Source organism: Oncorhynchus masou, chromosome 30 (genome assembly GCF_036934945.1).
Source record: "Oncorhynchus masou masou isolate Uvic2021 chromosome 30, UVic_Omas_1.1, whole genome shotgun sequence".
Lineage (NCBI taxonomy): Eukaryota > Metazoa > Chordata > Actinopteri > Salmoniformes > Salmonidae > Oncorhynchus > Oncorhynchus masou.
This window is the reverse complement of record NC_088241.1, coordinates 20,891,223-20,908,493: the sequence shown is the minus strand read 5'-3', so window position 1 is coordinate 20,908,493 and position 17,271 is coordinate 20,891,223. Positions and strand designations below refer to the sequence as shown.

The window sequence follows — 17,271 nt, the reverse complement described above, 5'->3', positions numbered from 1 at the left end:
GCCACATAGCATGCCGAACAATGTGGGGATGGAACTAGCCAGGCACTGGCATTAACAAATAGTACTTTACTTTCCCTGACAAAGGCTTATGCTATTTGTTGTACAGTGAAGTTCAGAGAAACAATAAAAACAAGACTCGATTTCAATGTCATTCAGCCTATTAAAAGCAAATATTATTGAGTAGTTTGAACATTAAGAGGGCTTGTCACATCTGTTCCGAGAGTAACTGACAACAATTAACTGTTGATGCGTAGGGAATCCAAAATATAATATCCCAATCTAACCCTCCAAAATCAACTCTTGGTGAAACACACAACATACACATCACTGGTTGTCAGTGGCTGGGACTTGAAAGCCTGCTGAAAATGGGACCGTATTGCAGTATAGTAAAGTGCATGGACAATTCCCATGAAGGGGAAGGGATTATGGATTTTGGCCTCTAAGCTGCCTGGATGCCCAGTGAGGATGTATCTGTGCTACAGACTAATCTTCAAACACAAGCAGAAGAAGTGATGAATCATGACTTGGCACTGAGGAGTTCGGTTTGGAGTCTGGATCATGTTCTAGTGACAAACTGAGGAAAGGTAGAGAGAAACAGGCACTACTTTGTAACAGAGATGGGCAGAGAAGTTTAGGTTTTAAAAAAAGGGTTTAACTGGTCATTACTCTAGAGAGAAAGAAATGTTGGAAAAGCACTGGGTTTTGGCATAAAGCCTTTATCAGGTCTTCTCTCTCCATCTGTAAGAGTCGAGATACAAGGCTGGTAAAGTGAACATAATGCTTACTAGAATGGTCAGGGGAGTCTTGTGGTTAAGTGTGCTGTGTAAAATATGGACCTAGGTTTTTATACACCTCATTTGTATTGTTTTCATTTGGCATAAGCCTAGGTCCACCATGATAAGGATGGAGAGTGGAATGGTGACTCCCTAATAAAAGCGACCAATCTATACAAACAATCTCAAATTGTTTCCCATCAAATCTGGACATAGCTTTACTGTACAGCAGATACAGAGATAAGAGCAGTGCATTGTGGGTCTCAGTAAATGCCATGGTTCCTTATCATCAAGCTTAACTGCAGAGAGAAAAGTCAATTGGGCAATTGTTAGTGACGTATCAAAGCAGGAATAGTTCATTTGGGGGTCAGGGAATCTGGAGGAGTGGAAACCTCTCTAGTGACAAACAGTTTTTTTTTTCATTTTTATGTTGACCCAGTGTACTAGGAAATAATACAGCATTTGTTGGTTGCAGAAACAAACCAATTTGCTCAATTATTTGTTAATTGTGACATTTGCTAATGTAGCAGAGGCTGCGAGAGGGTAGAAGGAAGTATTTTAACAAAGAACAAGACCGTGACAAGGAAGACACAAGATCTTAATGGAGATTATCCTCAAGTGTGGGGACAGAAGCTGCAGTCCTAGAATGGCACTTGTCAGAGAGAAAGAATCAATCAGTTAGGAAGCCTCCGGTCTGATTGAGATCTTCATAAATCGATAACCGTTCTCTGAGAGTCTATCCTGATTTAATTTTATTTAAAAAAAAAAACACTTTTATACCATGCTCTATTTTCTTGTGTAGTTTAAGTAGAACCAATTGGTTTGATAAGATCCAGAACGTTGAGATAAGACCAGTTGGGGGAACAGATAGGGTGGAGGACATCAGTAAGTATGGAAATTATGGAGATCAAGATTAAAATGAGACACTACGAGATTAGCCCAAGCCTGGCCTAGAGCCCTCCAGTGAAGTCAGAGGTCAAGCTATGAACTTCTCAGAGAAAAGGGAAGTTTAAATTAAGTGGAAAGGAGACATATTTTGATTTGTGTGAAGAGTGTGACAGAGTAGTGCTTTAGGTAGATTTGGTTCTGTGTTCGTAGATTATACTTTGCATAGATTCACGTAACACAACGTTTACGTTGTTTTACATCTTTAATGAGAATGACCTCTTTACTAGAGGTTGAGTATCTGGAGCATCAGCATTTGTGGGTTCGATTACAGGCTCAAATTGGAAACAAATAACTTTCTTCTGAAACTTGTCAGTCTATTCTTGTTCTGAGGAATGAAGGCTACTCCATGTGAGAAATTGCCAAGAAACTGACGATCTCGTAAAATGCTGTGTACTACTCCCTTCAAAGAACAGTGCAAACTGGCCCTAACCAGAATAGAAAGAGGAGTGGGAGGCCCCGGTGCACAACTCAGCAAGAGGACAAGTACATTAGAGTGTCTAGTTTGAGAAAGAGACGCCTCACAAGTCCTCAACTGGCAGCTTCATTAAATAGTACCCACAAAACACCAGTCTCATTGTCAACAGTGAAGAGGCTACTCCGGGGTGCTGGCCTTCTAGGCAGAGTTCCGCTGTCTTTTTTGCCCATCTTAATCTTTTATTTTTATTGGCCAGTCTGAGATATGGCTTTTTCTTTGCATCTCTGCCTAGAAGGCCGGCATCCTGGAGTCGCCTCTTCAAGAATAGACTGACGAGTTTCAGAACAAAGTTCTTTGTTTCTGGCCATTTTGAGCCTGTAATCGAACCCACAAATGCTGATGCTCCAGCTACTCAACTAGTCTAAAGAAGGTCAGTTGTATTGCTTCTTTAACGAGAACAACAGTTTTCAGCTGTGCTAACATAATTGCAAAAGGGTATTCTAATGATCAATTAGCCTTTTAAAAAATTGTATACTTGGATTAGTTAACACAACGTGCCATTGGAACACAGGAATGATGGTTGCTATGTAGATATTCCATTAAAAATCAGCTGTTTCCAACTATAATAGTCATTTACAATATTAGCAATGTCTACACTGCATTTCTGATCAATTGTTATTTTAATGAACAAAAAATGTGCTTTTCTTTCAAAAACAAGGACATTTCTAAGTGACCCCAAACTTTTGAATGGTAGAGAACACACAAAGGTATCTATGAAATCTATCTTTGTGTGTATCTATGTAATGCATCTTTGTGTGTATCTATATCAATGTAATCTATATCTATGTAATGTATTTTTGTGTGTATCTATATCAAAGATAGATGACATAGATATACAGTAGATACACACAAAGATAGGTTACATTGATGTACAGTAGATACACACAAAGATACATTACATAGATATAGATGCACATAAATATACATTACATAGATACAGACATAAAAAAGGTTATTTGGTTCAGTCATCACCTTTTGGTAGGCTTATGATGTTGGAACTCACAATGAGGATTCAACAAATTGTTATTCATTGAATCTTTGCCATTGAATCTATGAGGCATCATCACCATAATAGCATGCAATGTAAGGAACTATACTTGAATGGACTTCTGTCATGATGAGACAATCACATCTGTTGGTCAGTGCTTCATTGGAAAGGGAGGGACAATTCTTTCTCCTTTCCTTGATGTTTTGCTGCCATCCCATGGTCGTAACTGTTCCCACAGCATATCTGCTATTTATTTCCTTGATAGTCCATAGTCTGTTACTGTACAGTATGCTGATGGAAACCATGTTATCGCAGTACAGATGTTGCCTCTTACAAATATGTCTTTATTATGAAAACATTGTGCGCCTCTAGTAATTGAAAGACATTCTGTTATAATTTGATACTCTGTCTCTCTTTCCCTTCTCTCTCACTCTCTCCATTCAATGGTGCTTCTTTATTGGTTATGTTCACATTGCCAGAGCAAGTGAAATAAACAAAAAACATATGTGAGACAATTTTTTTAAAAACAAAATCAACATTAAACGATTAGAAATGAACAGTAAAAATCGGACTCAAAATAATTTCTTAAAGACAGACATTTCAAGTGTTAGATTATCAGCTATGTACAGTGTTTTTAGCAATGTGCAAATAGTTGTAGTATGAATAGTGGCGGAAGATAAATAAGTATTTACAATGTTGTTTGTGCTCCACTAGTTGTCCTCTTCTTATGGCAACTGGCCACAATGCTTGCTGCTGTAATTGCACATTGCGGTATTCCGCCTAATAGATATGGGATGTAAATTGTCCGGTGGCAATTTTTAGGAATTGTTCAGCAGTCTAATGGCTTGGGGATAGAAGCTACTGAGGAGCCTTTTGGTCCTAGACTTGGCACTCCGGTACCAATTGCCGTGCGGTAGCAGAGAAAGCAGCCAAAACTTGGGTGACTGGAGTCTCTGACAATGTTATGGGCTTTCCTCTGACACCGCCTATTATATAGGTCCTGGATGGCAGGAAGCTTGGCCCCAGTGATGTACTGGGCCGTTCACACTACCCTCTGTAGTGCCTTACAGTCAGATGCCAAGCAGTTGCCATATCAGGCGGTGATGCAACCGGTCTGGATGCACTTGATGGTGCAGCTGTTAGAACCTTTTGACGTAGAACCATGCCAAATCTTTTCAGTCTCCTGAGGGGGAAAAGGTGTTGTCGTTCCCTCTTCACGACTGTCTTGGTGTGTTTGGACCATGATAGTTCGTTGGTGATGTGAACACCAAGGAACTTGACCCTCTCGACCCGCTCCACTACAGCCCCATCGATGTAAATGAGGCCTGTAATCCACGATCAGCTCCTTTGTCTTGCTCACGTTGAGGGAGAGGTTGTTGTCCTGGCACCACACTGCCAGTTCTCTGACCTCCTCCCTTTAGGCTGTCTCATCGTTATTGGTGATCAGGCCTACCACTGCTGTGTCATCAGCAAACTTAATAATGGTGTTGGAGTCGTGTTTGGCCACACAGTCGTGGGTGAACAAGGAATACAGGAGGGGACTAAGTACACACCCCTGAGGGGCTCCGGTGTTAAGGATCAGCGTGGCAGACGTGTTGCTGCCTACTCTTACCACCTGGGGGCAGCCCATCAGGAAGTCCAGGATCCAGTTACAGAGGGAGGTGTTTAGTTCCAGAGTCCTTAGCTTAGTGATCGTGGGCCCTACGTGGGCCCTCGGCTTCATGGGCTCTATGGTGTTAAACGCTGAGCTGTAGTCGATGAACAGCATTCTCACATAGATGTTCCTTTTGTCCAGGTGAGAAACAGCGGTGTGGAGTGCGATTGAGATTGCGTCGTCTGTGGATCTGTTGGGACGGTATCCGAATTGGAGTGGGTCTAGGGTGTCCGGGAGGATGCTGTTGATGTGAGCCATGACCAGCCTTTCAAAGCACTTCATGGCTACCGACGTGAGTGCCACGGGGCGGTAATCATTTAAGCAGGTTACCTTTGCTTCCTTGGGCACAGGAACTATGGTGGTCTGCTTGAAACATGTAGGTATTACAGACTTGGTCAGGGAGAGGTTGAAAATGTCAGTGAAGACACTTGACACTTGGTCCGCGCATGCTGTGAGTACACGTCCTGGTAGTCCGTCTGGCCCAGCGGCTTCATGAATGTTGACCTGTTTAAAGGTTTTGTTCACATCAGCAACCGAGAGCGTTATCACACTGTCATCCAGAACAGCTGGTGCTCTTGTGCATGCTTCAGTGTCGCTTGCCTCAAAGCGAACATAAAAGGCCTTTAGCTCATTTGGTAGGCTCGCGTCACTGTGCAGCTTGCGTCTGTGTTTCCCTTTGTGGTCCGTAATAGTTTTCAAGCCCTGCCACATCTGATGAGTGTCAGAGCCAGTGTAGTAGGATTCAATCTTAATCCTGTTTTGACGCTTTGTCTGTTTGATGGTTCGTTTGAGGGCATAGCAGGATTTCTTATAAACGTCCGGATTAATCTCCCGCTCCTTGAGGGCGGCTGCTCTAGCCTTTAGCTTGGTGCGGATGTTGCGGATGTTGCCATGGCTTCTGGTTGGGAAATGTGCGTACAGTCACTGTGGGGATGACGTCATCGATGCATTTATTGATGAATCCGGTGACTGAGGTGGTGTATTCCTCAATGTCATTGGATGAATCCCGGAACATATTCCAGTCTGTGCTAGAAAACAGTCCTGTAGTGTACATCCACGTCATCTGACCACTTCCGTAATAAGCGAGTCACTGGTACTTCCTGCTTTAGTTTTTGCTGGTGAGCAGGAATCAGGAGGATCGAATTGTGGTCAGATTTGCCAAATGGAGGGCGGGGGAGAGCTTTGCATGCATCTCTGTATGTGGAGTAAAGGTGGTCTAGGATTTTTTTCTTCCCTGGTTGCACATGTGACATGCTGTTAAAAAATTGGTAAAACTGATTTAAGTTTGCCTGCATTAAAGTCCTCGGCCACTAGGAGCACCGCTTTTGGGTGAGCATTTTCTTCTTTGCTTATAGCCTTATAGAGTTGGTTGAGAGCGGTCTTCGTGCCAGCTTTGCTTTGTGGTGATAAATAGACGGTAAATAGACGCTTTGTGGTGGTAAATATGTCTACTCCAGTGGAGGCTGCTGAGGGGAGGACGACTCATAATAATGGGTGGAACAGAGCAAATGGAAACCATGTGTTTGATGTATTTGCTACCATTCCACCTATTCAGCTCAAGCCATTGCCATGAGACCGTCCTCCCAAATGAAGGTGCCACCAACCTCCTGTGGTACACACTGGTATTAAAATGTGTCTCATATCAGTCCACTGTGTCTGCATTGCGACCAGATTTTCTGGTCCCTCTCTGTATGAAAATTATTTGGCAGCTATTCTTTCAAAATAATATGTATTTATTTAAAACAGATATTGATCTAATAAAAAGCATAGCTGAAGCACACCCAGATAAAATTATTTTGAGAGTCGCACATTTTATATATATAAACTCAGTAATTTATTGAGTAAAACACCAACGTTACGGTATGACTGTGTCTTCTTCAATAATATGTATTTATTTATTTTAAGACAGATATTGATGTCATAAATCAATTGTGCCACCTGGCAGGATCAGGAAGCGGGATCATGATGATTTAAATGGTTTCACTGTCCATATCCTCAGGCTTTGCTGACTGCTACCCGATCTTACAACGAAAGAACATGTATTTTTGGAATCAGCTAACCACATCATACGTTGTGGCAATCTGCCCGTCGATGACAGTCGATGACAGTCGACGACGTGGCACACAACCATTTGTTGATGCCCACGCAACGTTTGAGCAGGGGATCTCGACCAATGAGTGCCTGACTACCTCCGAGGTCTGGAAGATCAGATCACAATGCATCTTTTAATCGTCTGCACCTGTCTGAAGATGAGGGCACAATCAGAATGTGGACAAGACAACGCATGCAAGTTAGAACCAGGTATAAACAGAGCTTAACAGGTACATATTTTAGGAATAGTGAGGTGAGTTTTCAGAGCAGTGTGATATTCTTTTTCCACATTGAATAGGAGCTTGTTAGTAAATGTCCTCTGTAGTGGGCATCAAGCTGTTTTTACCTACTGTCCCCATTTAATGTAATTTCTCATATTTTACTATCAACCGTGTCCTCAAGGCCACTACAGTTCACATAGGCCTACAATAAAAAATGTATACTATTTTTTCCCCCCCAAAACATTATTTGCAACGTGTTTTTTTCACGACGAACACTTATATAATGCAGGGAGGAAATTCATGCAAACCTATCGCTTTATTTGCTAATCCCAAATATTTGATCAACAAACGCGACTGCACCCTTTTTTATGGGAGCGAGTTTGGTGCGTTGTTACATGACGTCATCGATCATTCAGCGCAAGGATTGTATTCAACAGAATGAGATGCTGATTACGCTGTATAGCCTAGACAATAACAGTAGAATAAATGTATGGACGTTGGCTATAGCTGAATGGTAGGCTATCAACACAGCAAGGTATGTGATTCTCAATGTAAATTAATTGCTTTTGGTCAATATGTGTTTATTGGCGGCACAAAGGATATGGAGAGGGCAGTCTGGTTCACATACGCTGATGATGCGAAGCGTTCTGTTTATTCTCGAACGGCGGCCGAGTAAACCGGACATTGCATTCATTCATATGCAGGAATCGTTTTATTATTAATCTTCTGTTATGGCATTATCCTTGGCTATCTGATGATGATAATGTCTTGAACAATGTGCGTGCTTGCCTTGTCAGCGACCGGCCTAAAACCAGGTACCTTATTATCAGAGGCTGCTGAATCGTGACAGAATATTGCAAGGCCCTTTCGTGTCTGCACTGTTAGCCTACAGACTAGACTAGCATGATAGGTTGAGCCTTGTTTAATTTTGTAAATGGTTATCGAATATATATCTATCCTACCTACCTATTTCTCAATTAAAAATATATATTTTGTTTTCAACTGTCTATCGAGCAAGATAATGAGTCCCCTAACATGATACATTTTATATAAATGTTTTTTTTTAAAGGTGTGTGTGTATATATAAAAAAAAAATATCCATTCAATAACAGAAGGATTGGGCTAATAAATTGACCATTCTGCCAAATCATTTGCCCATGACTGTCAAGGAAAACGAGCAGGGCAGCAGGTGCACTTTTCAAAATGGTGTTGGGTGTCAACTTTGTTTTCACAGTAGCTACTTTTGGTTAATATTTGACCTCAACCAATGGGCAGGTAGAAACTCTTACAGTTTTAGTCCACTGTCAACACCATTGGTCCAGACCTACCTGGTGAATGGAGTTGAATTTGACCTGCAAAACCATGACATAACACGTAACCTACGTTACAGGTAACCTGACAAAATGGAGAGGGGAAATTAGTGAGTACACAAACACTCACCATCTTTGAATTAACATCACAAATGTATTTGTTTTTTGCCATATGGTTGATAAAGTAACAAGACTTTGACCGTTTCGGATGTCATTGCAGTGGTGGCTACTCCCGGGAGTATTTTGACCGCTTTATTGAAAGCCAAGACTCGTCTGTTGTGAACAAGTTCCAGCAAAAGTACTGGAAAACCAAACAGAAGATCATCAAGGTCACGGGAAAGAAAGAGGACGAACATGTCGTGGCATCAGACGCAGACCTGGATGGCAAACTGGAGGTTCGCTTCACAGATCAAATGCTTCAAATCTGTTTTGTTACTGTGTCATGGATACATTGTCATAGATACAGACAACAGTTGTGCCAATTACCAAAGACCTGACAATATCAAGTATCAACCTCTGTTCATCTCACATAACATAGGCAGATGATTGTGAAAGATTTGCATAAAATGCATATATATTTGTTGACTGGCATAAGTCATTTTTTCCATGGCATTGTAGGTGTTTCACTCTGTCCAGAGAACGTGCATGGAGCTATTGAAGGTGATCGAGCAGTACCAGAGAAGAATCTGCTGTGAGTCTTTTCACCCTCACATCTGGCACCCGCTTCCATGTCGGACCCAGTTACATCTGGGTACCCAAGGGTCTTCTGGACCCGGATTCTAAAGCCCTGTTCAATCCTCTGAGTTCTACCATGTGGTTCTATCCCTTCTCTTCAGTTCTATCCCAGGAGGAGAATGAGTTGGGGCGGTTCCTGCGCTCACAGGGCTCCCAGGACCGGACCAGGGCTGGAAAGATCATGCAGGCTACCGGGAAGGCTCTCTGCTTCTCCTCCCAGCAGAGGTTTGTACCTGGGCCACACTACCAGAGGACAGACAGACACACTGGATATTGCCGTGTAGATAGATAGACAGAATAGGGGGCTCACATTACAAGGTAGAGAGTCAGACTACTATCCTGCATGTCTGTCTCCCTCTACTAGAGGAAATGAGACAGACTACTAGTGTAGTACGACAGACATGTAGGATAGTAGTCATAGGCGGCGTGTCCATAAGGCTAGGGGAATTACATTGGCAAAATGATATAGCCTAATTAGCCTACTCCTGTCTATACAAAAAAATGTAATCATTCAAAATAGGCTACTACACCAGAAAGCATGATTTGTCCACAGAGGATCATTAGCTTCTTTTAAAATGGGTGGAAGGTAGCTTAGCTGTTAAGAGTGTTGGGCCAGTAACTGAAAGTTCGCTGGTTTGAATCCTTGAGCCGACTAGGTGAAAAATGTGTTTAGTGCCCTTGAGCAAGGCACTTTACCCCAATTGTATCTGTAAGTCACTTTGAATAAGAGCATCTTCTAAATGTAAAAAAAGATTCGCTGTGAATTGTTTTAAATCGCATTGCCTACAGTCGGAAGGGCCCGCAATTTCTTCAGCATGCGCGGCAAATACCAAATAGATGATTGTTGAGTTGCGACTGTCAGTGAAAAGCAGAGGCTCAGCCAGGCATATTGCAATATTTCAAAATCCAATCGCAGGAAAACATAGTTTTGAAGGTAAATGGCTGTTGCTGTAAAGAGAGGACGATGAAAATACTGTCTTTTAGTTATCAAAATTCAAACTTATCAGCACCATCTGAGATCATCCGCTATATATCCCCGGTGAGTGTTCACTGATCAGTGCCACTTGAAAGTTTGTTTTTGGGCAATCATTTCCTCTTCCGGGTTAGATGGACGTCATATTGTAAGTATTTGTGTCTCTTTCATTTAAAAAAAATTCTCAGCAGAGTAGGTTACCCTGTAATTTTTGTCGTATTTAAAAAAAAAATATTCTGCTTATAAAGTGTAGTAGAATTGCATGAAATGTGTTTATGAAAGGCCACATTTCTTCCTGTGCAAAGGAAGAAGAATCATATCTGATATAACCTATAGCTCTGTCACTACGCACTCAGCCGTGCATTGAACAGTCTTTTTTTGCAGACAGTGATTGAGTTATATTATTAGCCTATATCATGACTATCCAATCTACTCATCACATTATGAATAGTGGGCTATCTTACATAAGTGTAGAGACATGAGATTGCATCATTTGGCTCCTAAGGGACAGGCTAGGAGTCTGCTGTGTGGAGACAAAAAGAGAAAGAAAACGGCATACAGTGACAGCTTTGTATTCCGACAGACATAGGCCTGTACTGTATCAACACAGTACCCAGAGTGTTTGAATAGAAACTGATGACTCACAATTGAGAAAGTGCTATGATAATCCATGTTGTTTAGGTGAAGGTTTATCAGTGTATGTTTACTTACTGTTTGCTGCTACATCTTTAAGCTTTAGTGACAATAACCCAGTCAAAAGATTCAGGAGCAGAAAAAAGGTGAACAGACAATCATCTTCTTTCTAAATGGATATTTTCGTCCAGCTGCTGCTCCTCACTCACTCATCCACATTGTGTCAGCTGCACTTCATTTGGATGAGTGGATTTGTTCTCTGTTGATGACAGTCTTTTGTCCCCCTCAGGCTGTCTCTGCGTAGTCCTTTGTCTCGCCTCTACCAGGAGGTGGAGACTTTCCGATACCGGGCCATCTCTGACACCTGGCTGACGGTGAACCGCATGGAACAGTCCAGGACGGAATACCGTGGAGCACTGCTCTGGATGAAGGATGTATCCCAGGAGCTCGATCCAGACACACACAAACAGATGGAGAAATTCCGCAAGGTTAGCATACTCTCTTTAGATATAGGTCTCAATCATATGAAGTCAGTGGGCCAGATTGATTAAGCATTTGTACCGGTTTCTTTAGAGCAAATTTAAATCAGAATTTCATAGAGTCAATCAGAAAATGGAAATTGTTATATTTACCACTAGATGGTACAATTTGCTGTCAATGTGTTGTGTGTGTGTGTGTGTGTGTGTGATTGTGTACTTCAGTGTGGAGTTGATTCCTGGGAACTAGGGGAAAGGCATGTTTTCTTCTGTTTTGTGTTGGTTACACTCAAGGGTTATCTTGAGTGAGAAAGACTTCAGTTGCACTTGTAACATCAGTGTATTATCACGTGTGATATTTATTCCATGCAATGTTGTGCCTATGTTATGATCCTGTCTTCCTTCTGTTGAGTAATATTTCATCTTTCCTCTCATCTCAGGTTCAAGTGCAGGTGCGAACCACTAAAACAAGCTTTGACAAACTGAAGAATGATGTCTGCCAGAAAGTCGATTTATTAGGAGCCAGCCGCTGCAATCTGCTTTCTCATGTTTTAACCACATACCAGGTACACTGGAATATCAAGGAGTGGTGTATGCACAGAAAGTAAAATAACAATTATTGCATAATAGTAATTGTTGGCTACAGCCTTGTGCTAATAAGTATGTGTGTGTTTCAGACCACCCTGTTGCACTTCTGGGAGAAGACGTCTCACACTATGGCTGCCATTCATGAGAGCTTTAAGGGCTGCCAGCAATATGAGTTCTCTACAATCAAGGTGAGGGAGGCCTCTATCATATTTTTTATTTTTATTTAACTATGCAAGTCAGCTAAGAACAAATTATTATTTACAATGACTGCCTATTCCGGCTAAACCCTAACCCGGACGACGCTGTGCCAATTGTGCGCCGCCCTATGGGACTCCCAATCACGGCCGGTTGTGATACAGACTGGAATCGAACCAGGGTCTGTAGTGATGCCTCTAGCACTGAGGTGCAGTGCCTTAGATCGCTGTTCCACTCGGGAGCCCTGTCATCTTTGTCAGGATTTTGGAAACTATAAACAGTCCGTTTTTATATCTATGATACACTCAAAAGGTGTCTGTACAGTGTTTTACTTTAGAATAACGAAGAACAGTGTGTTTCACCATAAGGCCTCACCTTGTGCTGTAATCTAAGTGTCGGTGTCATGTCATACGTTGTCCGTATGTTATTCTTCTCCTTCCAGAGCCTCCAAGACCCCATGGATAAACTGTCATCTCAGGGATCGAAGAAAAAGAGGGAGAAGAAAGTTCAAACAAAGACTGATCTTGAGGAAACTGCAGATGGCCAGTAAGTGAAATCCATACAACATGACAGAATTAATTTAAAGTCTTACATTATGGTACACAGGATCCTATACTGTACACTACATGTAACCTGTTTTTTTGTTGTCCTTAGACTTATCTCAATAGATCCCAATGAAGAGTCCAATGAAGAAGGTAACGGACAACAGTGTATTTATGAATATTTCAACTAATTAACAAGCCATTGCAACGCACACTTGTTCTATATTGATGGGTTTAGGGCTAGATTAAATCAGATTCCCGACACGCGCATAGCTGTTGTGTTGCCCGTGTCTGAGGTGGAATTGTGTTAGAGCTGTCAAATCCACAAGTGGCTACCGGTATTATGCCCATCACGGACATTGCCATTAGCTGCATGGAATCCGGATTAAAGCTTAATTTGATTGAATCTAGGCCTTAAACCAAGTTACCATGCACTTTTCACTCTCATCCTGTGCAGCTCAAACCAAGACACCTTCTGGACAATTCTTTGAAGAAATCGACCTTAATAGACAAATGACAGGTAATGTACAGAAGCACCACCTCAACGTATGTGTCCTAAATGAATACCAGAGATAATTTCACATGATCTGTTCATATTTATTTCACCCTAAAAAACAGAATCAGCTACCCATTATTAGGCCCCACTGTCCACCTCTAAATAACACAGTATTTGATTGGTTGTTCCAGGGCCTGAAGATCTTCTCTCAGCCTTCTCTCGTCAGGAGCAGGAGGAGGGTGGAGAGAGGGACAGCTTGGCCCTGTTGAATGAGATTCTGGGCAGCACGTCTCTGGATGAGGGCGAGTTCTCACAGGAGTGGCAGGAGGTGTTTGGTAAGGGGGACCAGGGGAGCGGAGCCACTAGTAGAGGGGGCCTAGTGGAACCCCAGCAGGAGGAAGACTCCTCCATCTTCCTCCCATCTCACCTCCTGGACCAGAACAGGAACAATCTCCAATCTTCGCTCTCAGGTCAGAGATACAACACTGTTGTGCATATATATTCATTGGTCAGATTGCATTGCTCTTTATTGAAAAACAAACCATGTGAAGCATCACCGTATAGTTCTTCCAAAACACAGGATGTTGTGGAGAGAAAGCATGTAAAAGATCATCCTTGATTAAATTGAGGAGAAATCCCTGACCAGAATATGAAGCATGCGACAATTGAATCAATTTGTATTGGTGTAATTAAATTCAACCCTGTGGTTGGTTAAATTTTATGAATGAGCCCAGAAATCCATAATTAGGGCTGTGCAGTCAGCCTTGACAGTTTTTCTTCTCTCTGAATAAGTACTTCAACAAATAAACCTTTTTTTTCACCATGCGTAACTATTTCCACAGAGAAAAGTGGCCCTAAAATGTTTTTTTTTTTTTAAACTACAGCTGTATAAGTAATAGGCACTGGCTATTTGATTTGCTTACCCATAGCTAATTGCTAATCTCTTTCCATTCCATTTCTCTCTGGGTCTGTGCAACGACTACTAGTCCATCATCTGTTTTTGTGTTTGTCTATATTCACCGTGGGGGCTAGTGAAGTGAACAGTCATACTGAAATATAATCTTTAAACCTCATGTGGATCTAAATGTATTATTAAATAAGTTTCCATTTCACACCACACTTGTACAGGGTAAAAACATACTTACTTGTGCATGCGTGAAACTGGACAGATAATTAAGTACCCCTTATTTGACCTTTGAAATGGTTATGGACTGACAATTGTATTTTGGACAACATGCATAGATTTGGTGAAGACATGCAGTGTTCAATAATTGCAATATTCTTGTCTATTGCACAAAGTCCGGTTCATACAAAAAGTCTGTGAAAGTAATTTATTGTCTCCTGGATCAAGCAACGATGTGTATCCCCTCAAGATGGGTCTAAATCTGCATCTCCCTTCCAGATTGGGCCACGAGCATTCCACAGCCCATCTCCCAGGCAACAGAGCAATCATCTGGAGCCAATCAGAACCCCTCTAGGCCAACAGCAGCGAGAGGTAGGATTGGGCCAAACGAGTAAAACATATGAATAGAATTGAAAGAAAGGGTTTAGCTCATAAAAAAAGCTGTCTCCAGCAAGAACCTGTGTTTATGAGCGCTTTCGGAGTACTTGTTGGGTATAAATATTACCAGGAATAGCACAATGTCTGAGTCAGATGAAGCCCTGTATTAAACAAAACATTACTATTCAACATCCAAGTTTACTGTGTGAGATGGTTTACCTTTGGTTCTGATTGTACAGACACGCCAGAGACCGCCAAAGACCTTTCAGCCTGGTTTAACCTGTTTGCCGACCTGGACCCTCTGTCGAACCCAGACGCAGTGGGTAGGAGTGGTCAGGAGCATGAGCTTCACAACGCATAGACCTGCGGCCTGATTCACGTCTAGGGATCCTACGCTATAAGTTAGCGTAATGCACAACAAGGTTATGGTTATTTTGTTGTTAACGTCTGTTCCAGGGTCATCTCTCTCAACCCGTCCTACTCCTTACCATTGAGTTAAACAACAAATTGATCCTGGACCAGCTGTTAAGGATGCATTTACTGTATCAATCAATTGAGCTTGAAATCATGAATTCCAAAAGAAAACAAATGTCTTTTTATATGTTAAGTTGTCAGAGGGTAGATGCTTTCAACAGCCAAAATATGTACGAAGGATTCAAGATGAGCTTTTTCAGAATTCTTGCCTTGTCATTCGGGTATACCTGTAAGCCTTCTGGTGGTGACAATGAGGCCTTTGCACCAATCTCAACAATAGAAAAATCAGTATACAGTATGAAAGGGTAAAATAAGTATCCGTTTTATCTGATAGATCATACATTTATTGCATGTTTTGTGTATTCCTTATTTAGTCGTGTGATTGTACTCACAATATGTTACTGTTGACGATAACATATCTAACATTTGATTTATTTGAGATGCCCTGGAATAAATTTAAGGCGCGTTAGAGCAGCGCACTAGACAGCCGACAATGTACCTTTAAGACATTTTCTCAGATGTTTGCGGAAATCCTATTCAAGGTTACCACTGCAAATGTCGGCTCAAGCGTAAATGATCTTAGTCTGTTCTATTGCACGCTTCAGATTGAATCCCAGCCTTGGTGTACATTTATTAACTAGCTGCACCTTTTCAAGTACACAATCTGTATTATATTGCTTGGAGAGCAACCTGTGGAAGGGCGAGAATACATAGTGGGGCAAAAAAGTATTTTGTCAGCCACCAATTGTGCAAGTTCTCCCACTTAAATTACAGGCCTCTCATATTTTTATCATAGATACACTTCAACTATGACAGACAAAATTAGAAGAAAAAAATCCAGAAAATCACATTGTAGGATTTTTTAATGAATTTATTTGCAAATTATGGCGGAAAATAAGTATTTGGTCAATAGCAAAAGTTTCTCAATACTTTTTTATATACCCTTTGTTGGCAATGACAGAGGTCAAACGTTTTCTGTAAGTCTTCACAAGGTTTTCACACACTGTTGCTGGTATTTTGGCCCATTCCTCCATGCAGATCTCCTCTAGAGCAGTGATGTTTTGGGGCTGTTGCTGGGCAACACAGACATTCAACTCCCTCCAAAGATTTTCAATGGGGTTGAGATCTGGAGACTGGCTAGGCCACTTCAGGACCTTGAAATGCTTCTTACGAAGCCACTCCTTCGTTGCCCTGGCGGTGTGTTTGGGATCATTTTTCATGCTGAAAGACCCAGCCACGTTTCATCTTCAATGCCCTTGCTGATGGAAGGAGGTTTTCACTCAATCTCACGATACATGGCCCCATTCATTCTTTCCTTTACACGGATCAGTCGTCCTGGTCCCTTCGCAGAAAAACAGCCCCTTACCTATTGCAGATTGTCTTCCCAGCCTGGTGCAGGTCTACAATTTTGTTTCTGGTGTCCTTTGACAGCTCTTTGGTCTTGGCCATAGTGGAGTTTGGAGTGTGACTGTGAGGTTGTTGACAGGTGTCTTTTATACTGATAACAAGTTCAAACAGGTGCCATTAATACAGGTAACGAGTGGAGGACAGAGGAGCCTCTTAAAGAAGTTACAGGTCTGTGAGAGCCAGAAATCTTGCTTGTTTGTAGGTGACCAAATACTTATTTTCCACCATAATTTACAAATAAATTCATTAAAAATCCTACGTGATTTTTTTCTAATTTTGTCTGTCAGATGAAGTGTACCTATGATAAATTACAGGCCTCTCATCTTAAGTGGGAGAACTTGCACAATTGGCTGACTAAATACTTTTTTGCCCCACTGTATGTTGTAATTGGTGACTGGTTTTAAGTGTGTAAACAATTAGAGAATGATATTTACATTTTATTAATTGTTGAGTGCTGAAGAAGCATCCATTTTGATTTTGTCAGTAAAAATGTAGCTAAATGAGACCAACTTATTAGAATTAAACTATTGCCCTTATCTACATTAAAGCCTTGTTTATTCCTGTTATCTTATGTATTGTTGCTTTATTTGAATGCTGCAAAGCTATGCTGTTGTTCCTCTATTGTCAGGTTACAACTACCACAAGACTGTATTCTTCCTCTGGTTAATTAGCTTTGAATAGATAGTGGGATGTATGCATTCTCTCACTATGAATCCCTGAAGCATATGCTGTCACTGTAGGCTTTCTCTGAACCATGAAACTAATAAGCCAGGTTAAGGGGTTCTAGGGCT

General features: G+C 41.5%; 1 protein-coding gene across 3 annotated transcripts; it reads left to right on the top strand.

Annotated features, from left to right (window-relative positions):
- The first annotated feature begins 7,063 nt into the window (after positions 1-7,063).
- LOC135522312 (islet cell autoantigen 1-like) lies at positions 7,064-17,046 on the top strand. 3 transcript variants are annotated; one of them, XM_064948447.1, is made up of 14 exons: positions 7,064-7,139; positions 8,541-8,570; positions 8,681-8,855; positions 9,079-9,151; positions 9,297-9,420; positions 11,091-11,289; positions 11,718-11,843; positions 11,955-12,053; positions 12,503-12,606; positions 12,715-12,755; positions 13,060-13,122; positions 13,290-13,568; positions 14,501-14,593; positions 14,839-17,046. In XM_064948447.1, exons 2-14 carry the CDS (start codon positions 8,554-8,556, stop codon positions 14,958-14,960), a joined length of 1,515 nt encoding a protein of 504 aa, XP_064804519.1. In that variant the 5' UTR covers positions 7,064-7,139; positions 8,541-8,553; the 3' UTR covers positions 14,961-17,046. The 3 variants fall into 3 exon arrangements, with proteins under 3 accessions (XP_064804519.1, XP_064804520.1, XP_064804518.1); XM_064948448.1 differs by having other exon boundaries at positions 7,075-7,159; XM_064948446.1 differs by lacking the exon at positions 7,064-7,139 and adding an exon at positions 7,534-7,685.
- The last annotated feature ends 225 nt before the right edge of the window (positions 17,047-17,271 follow it).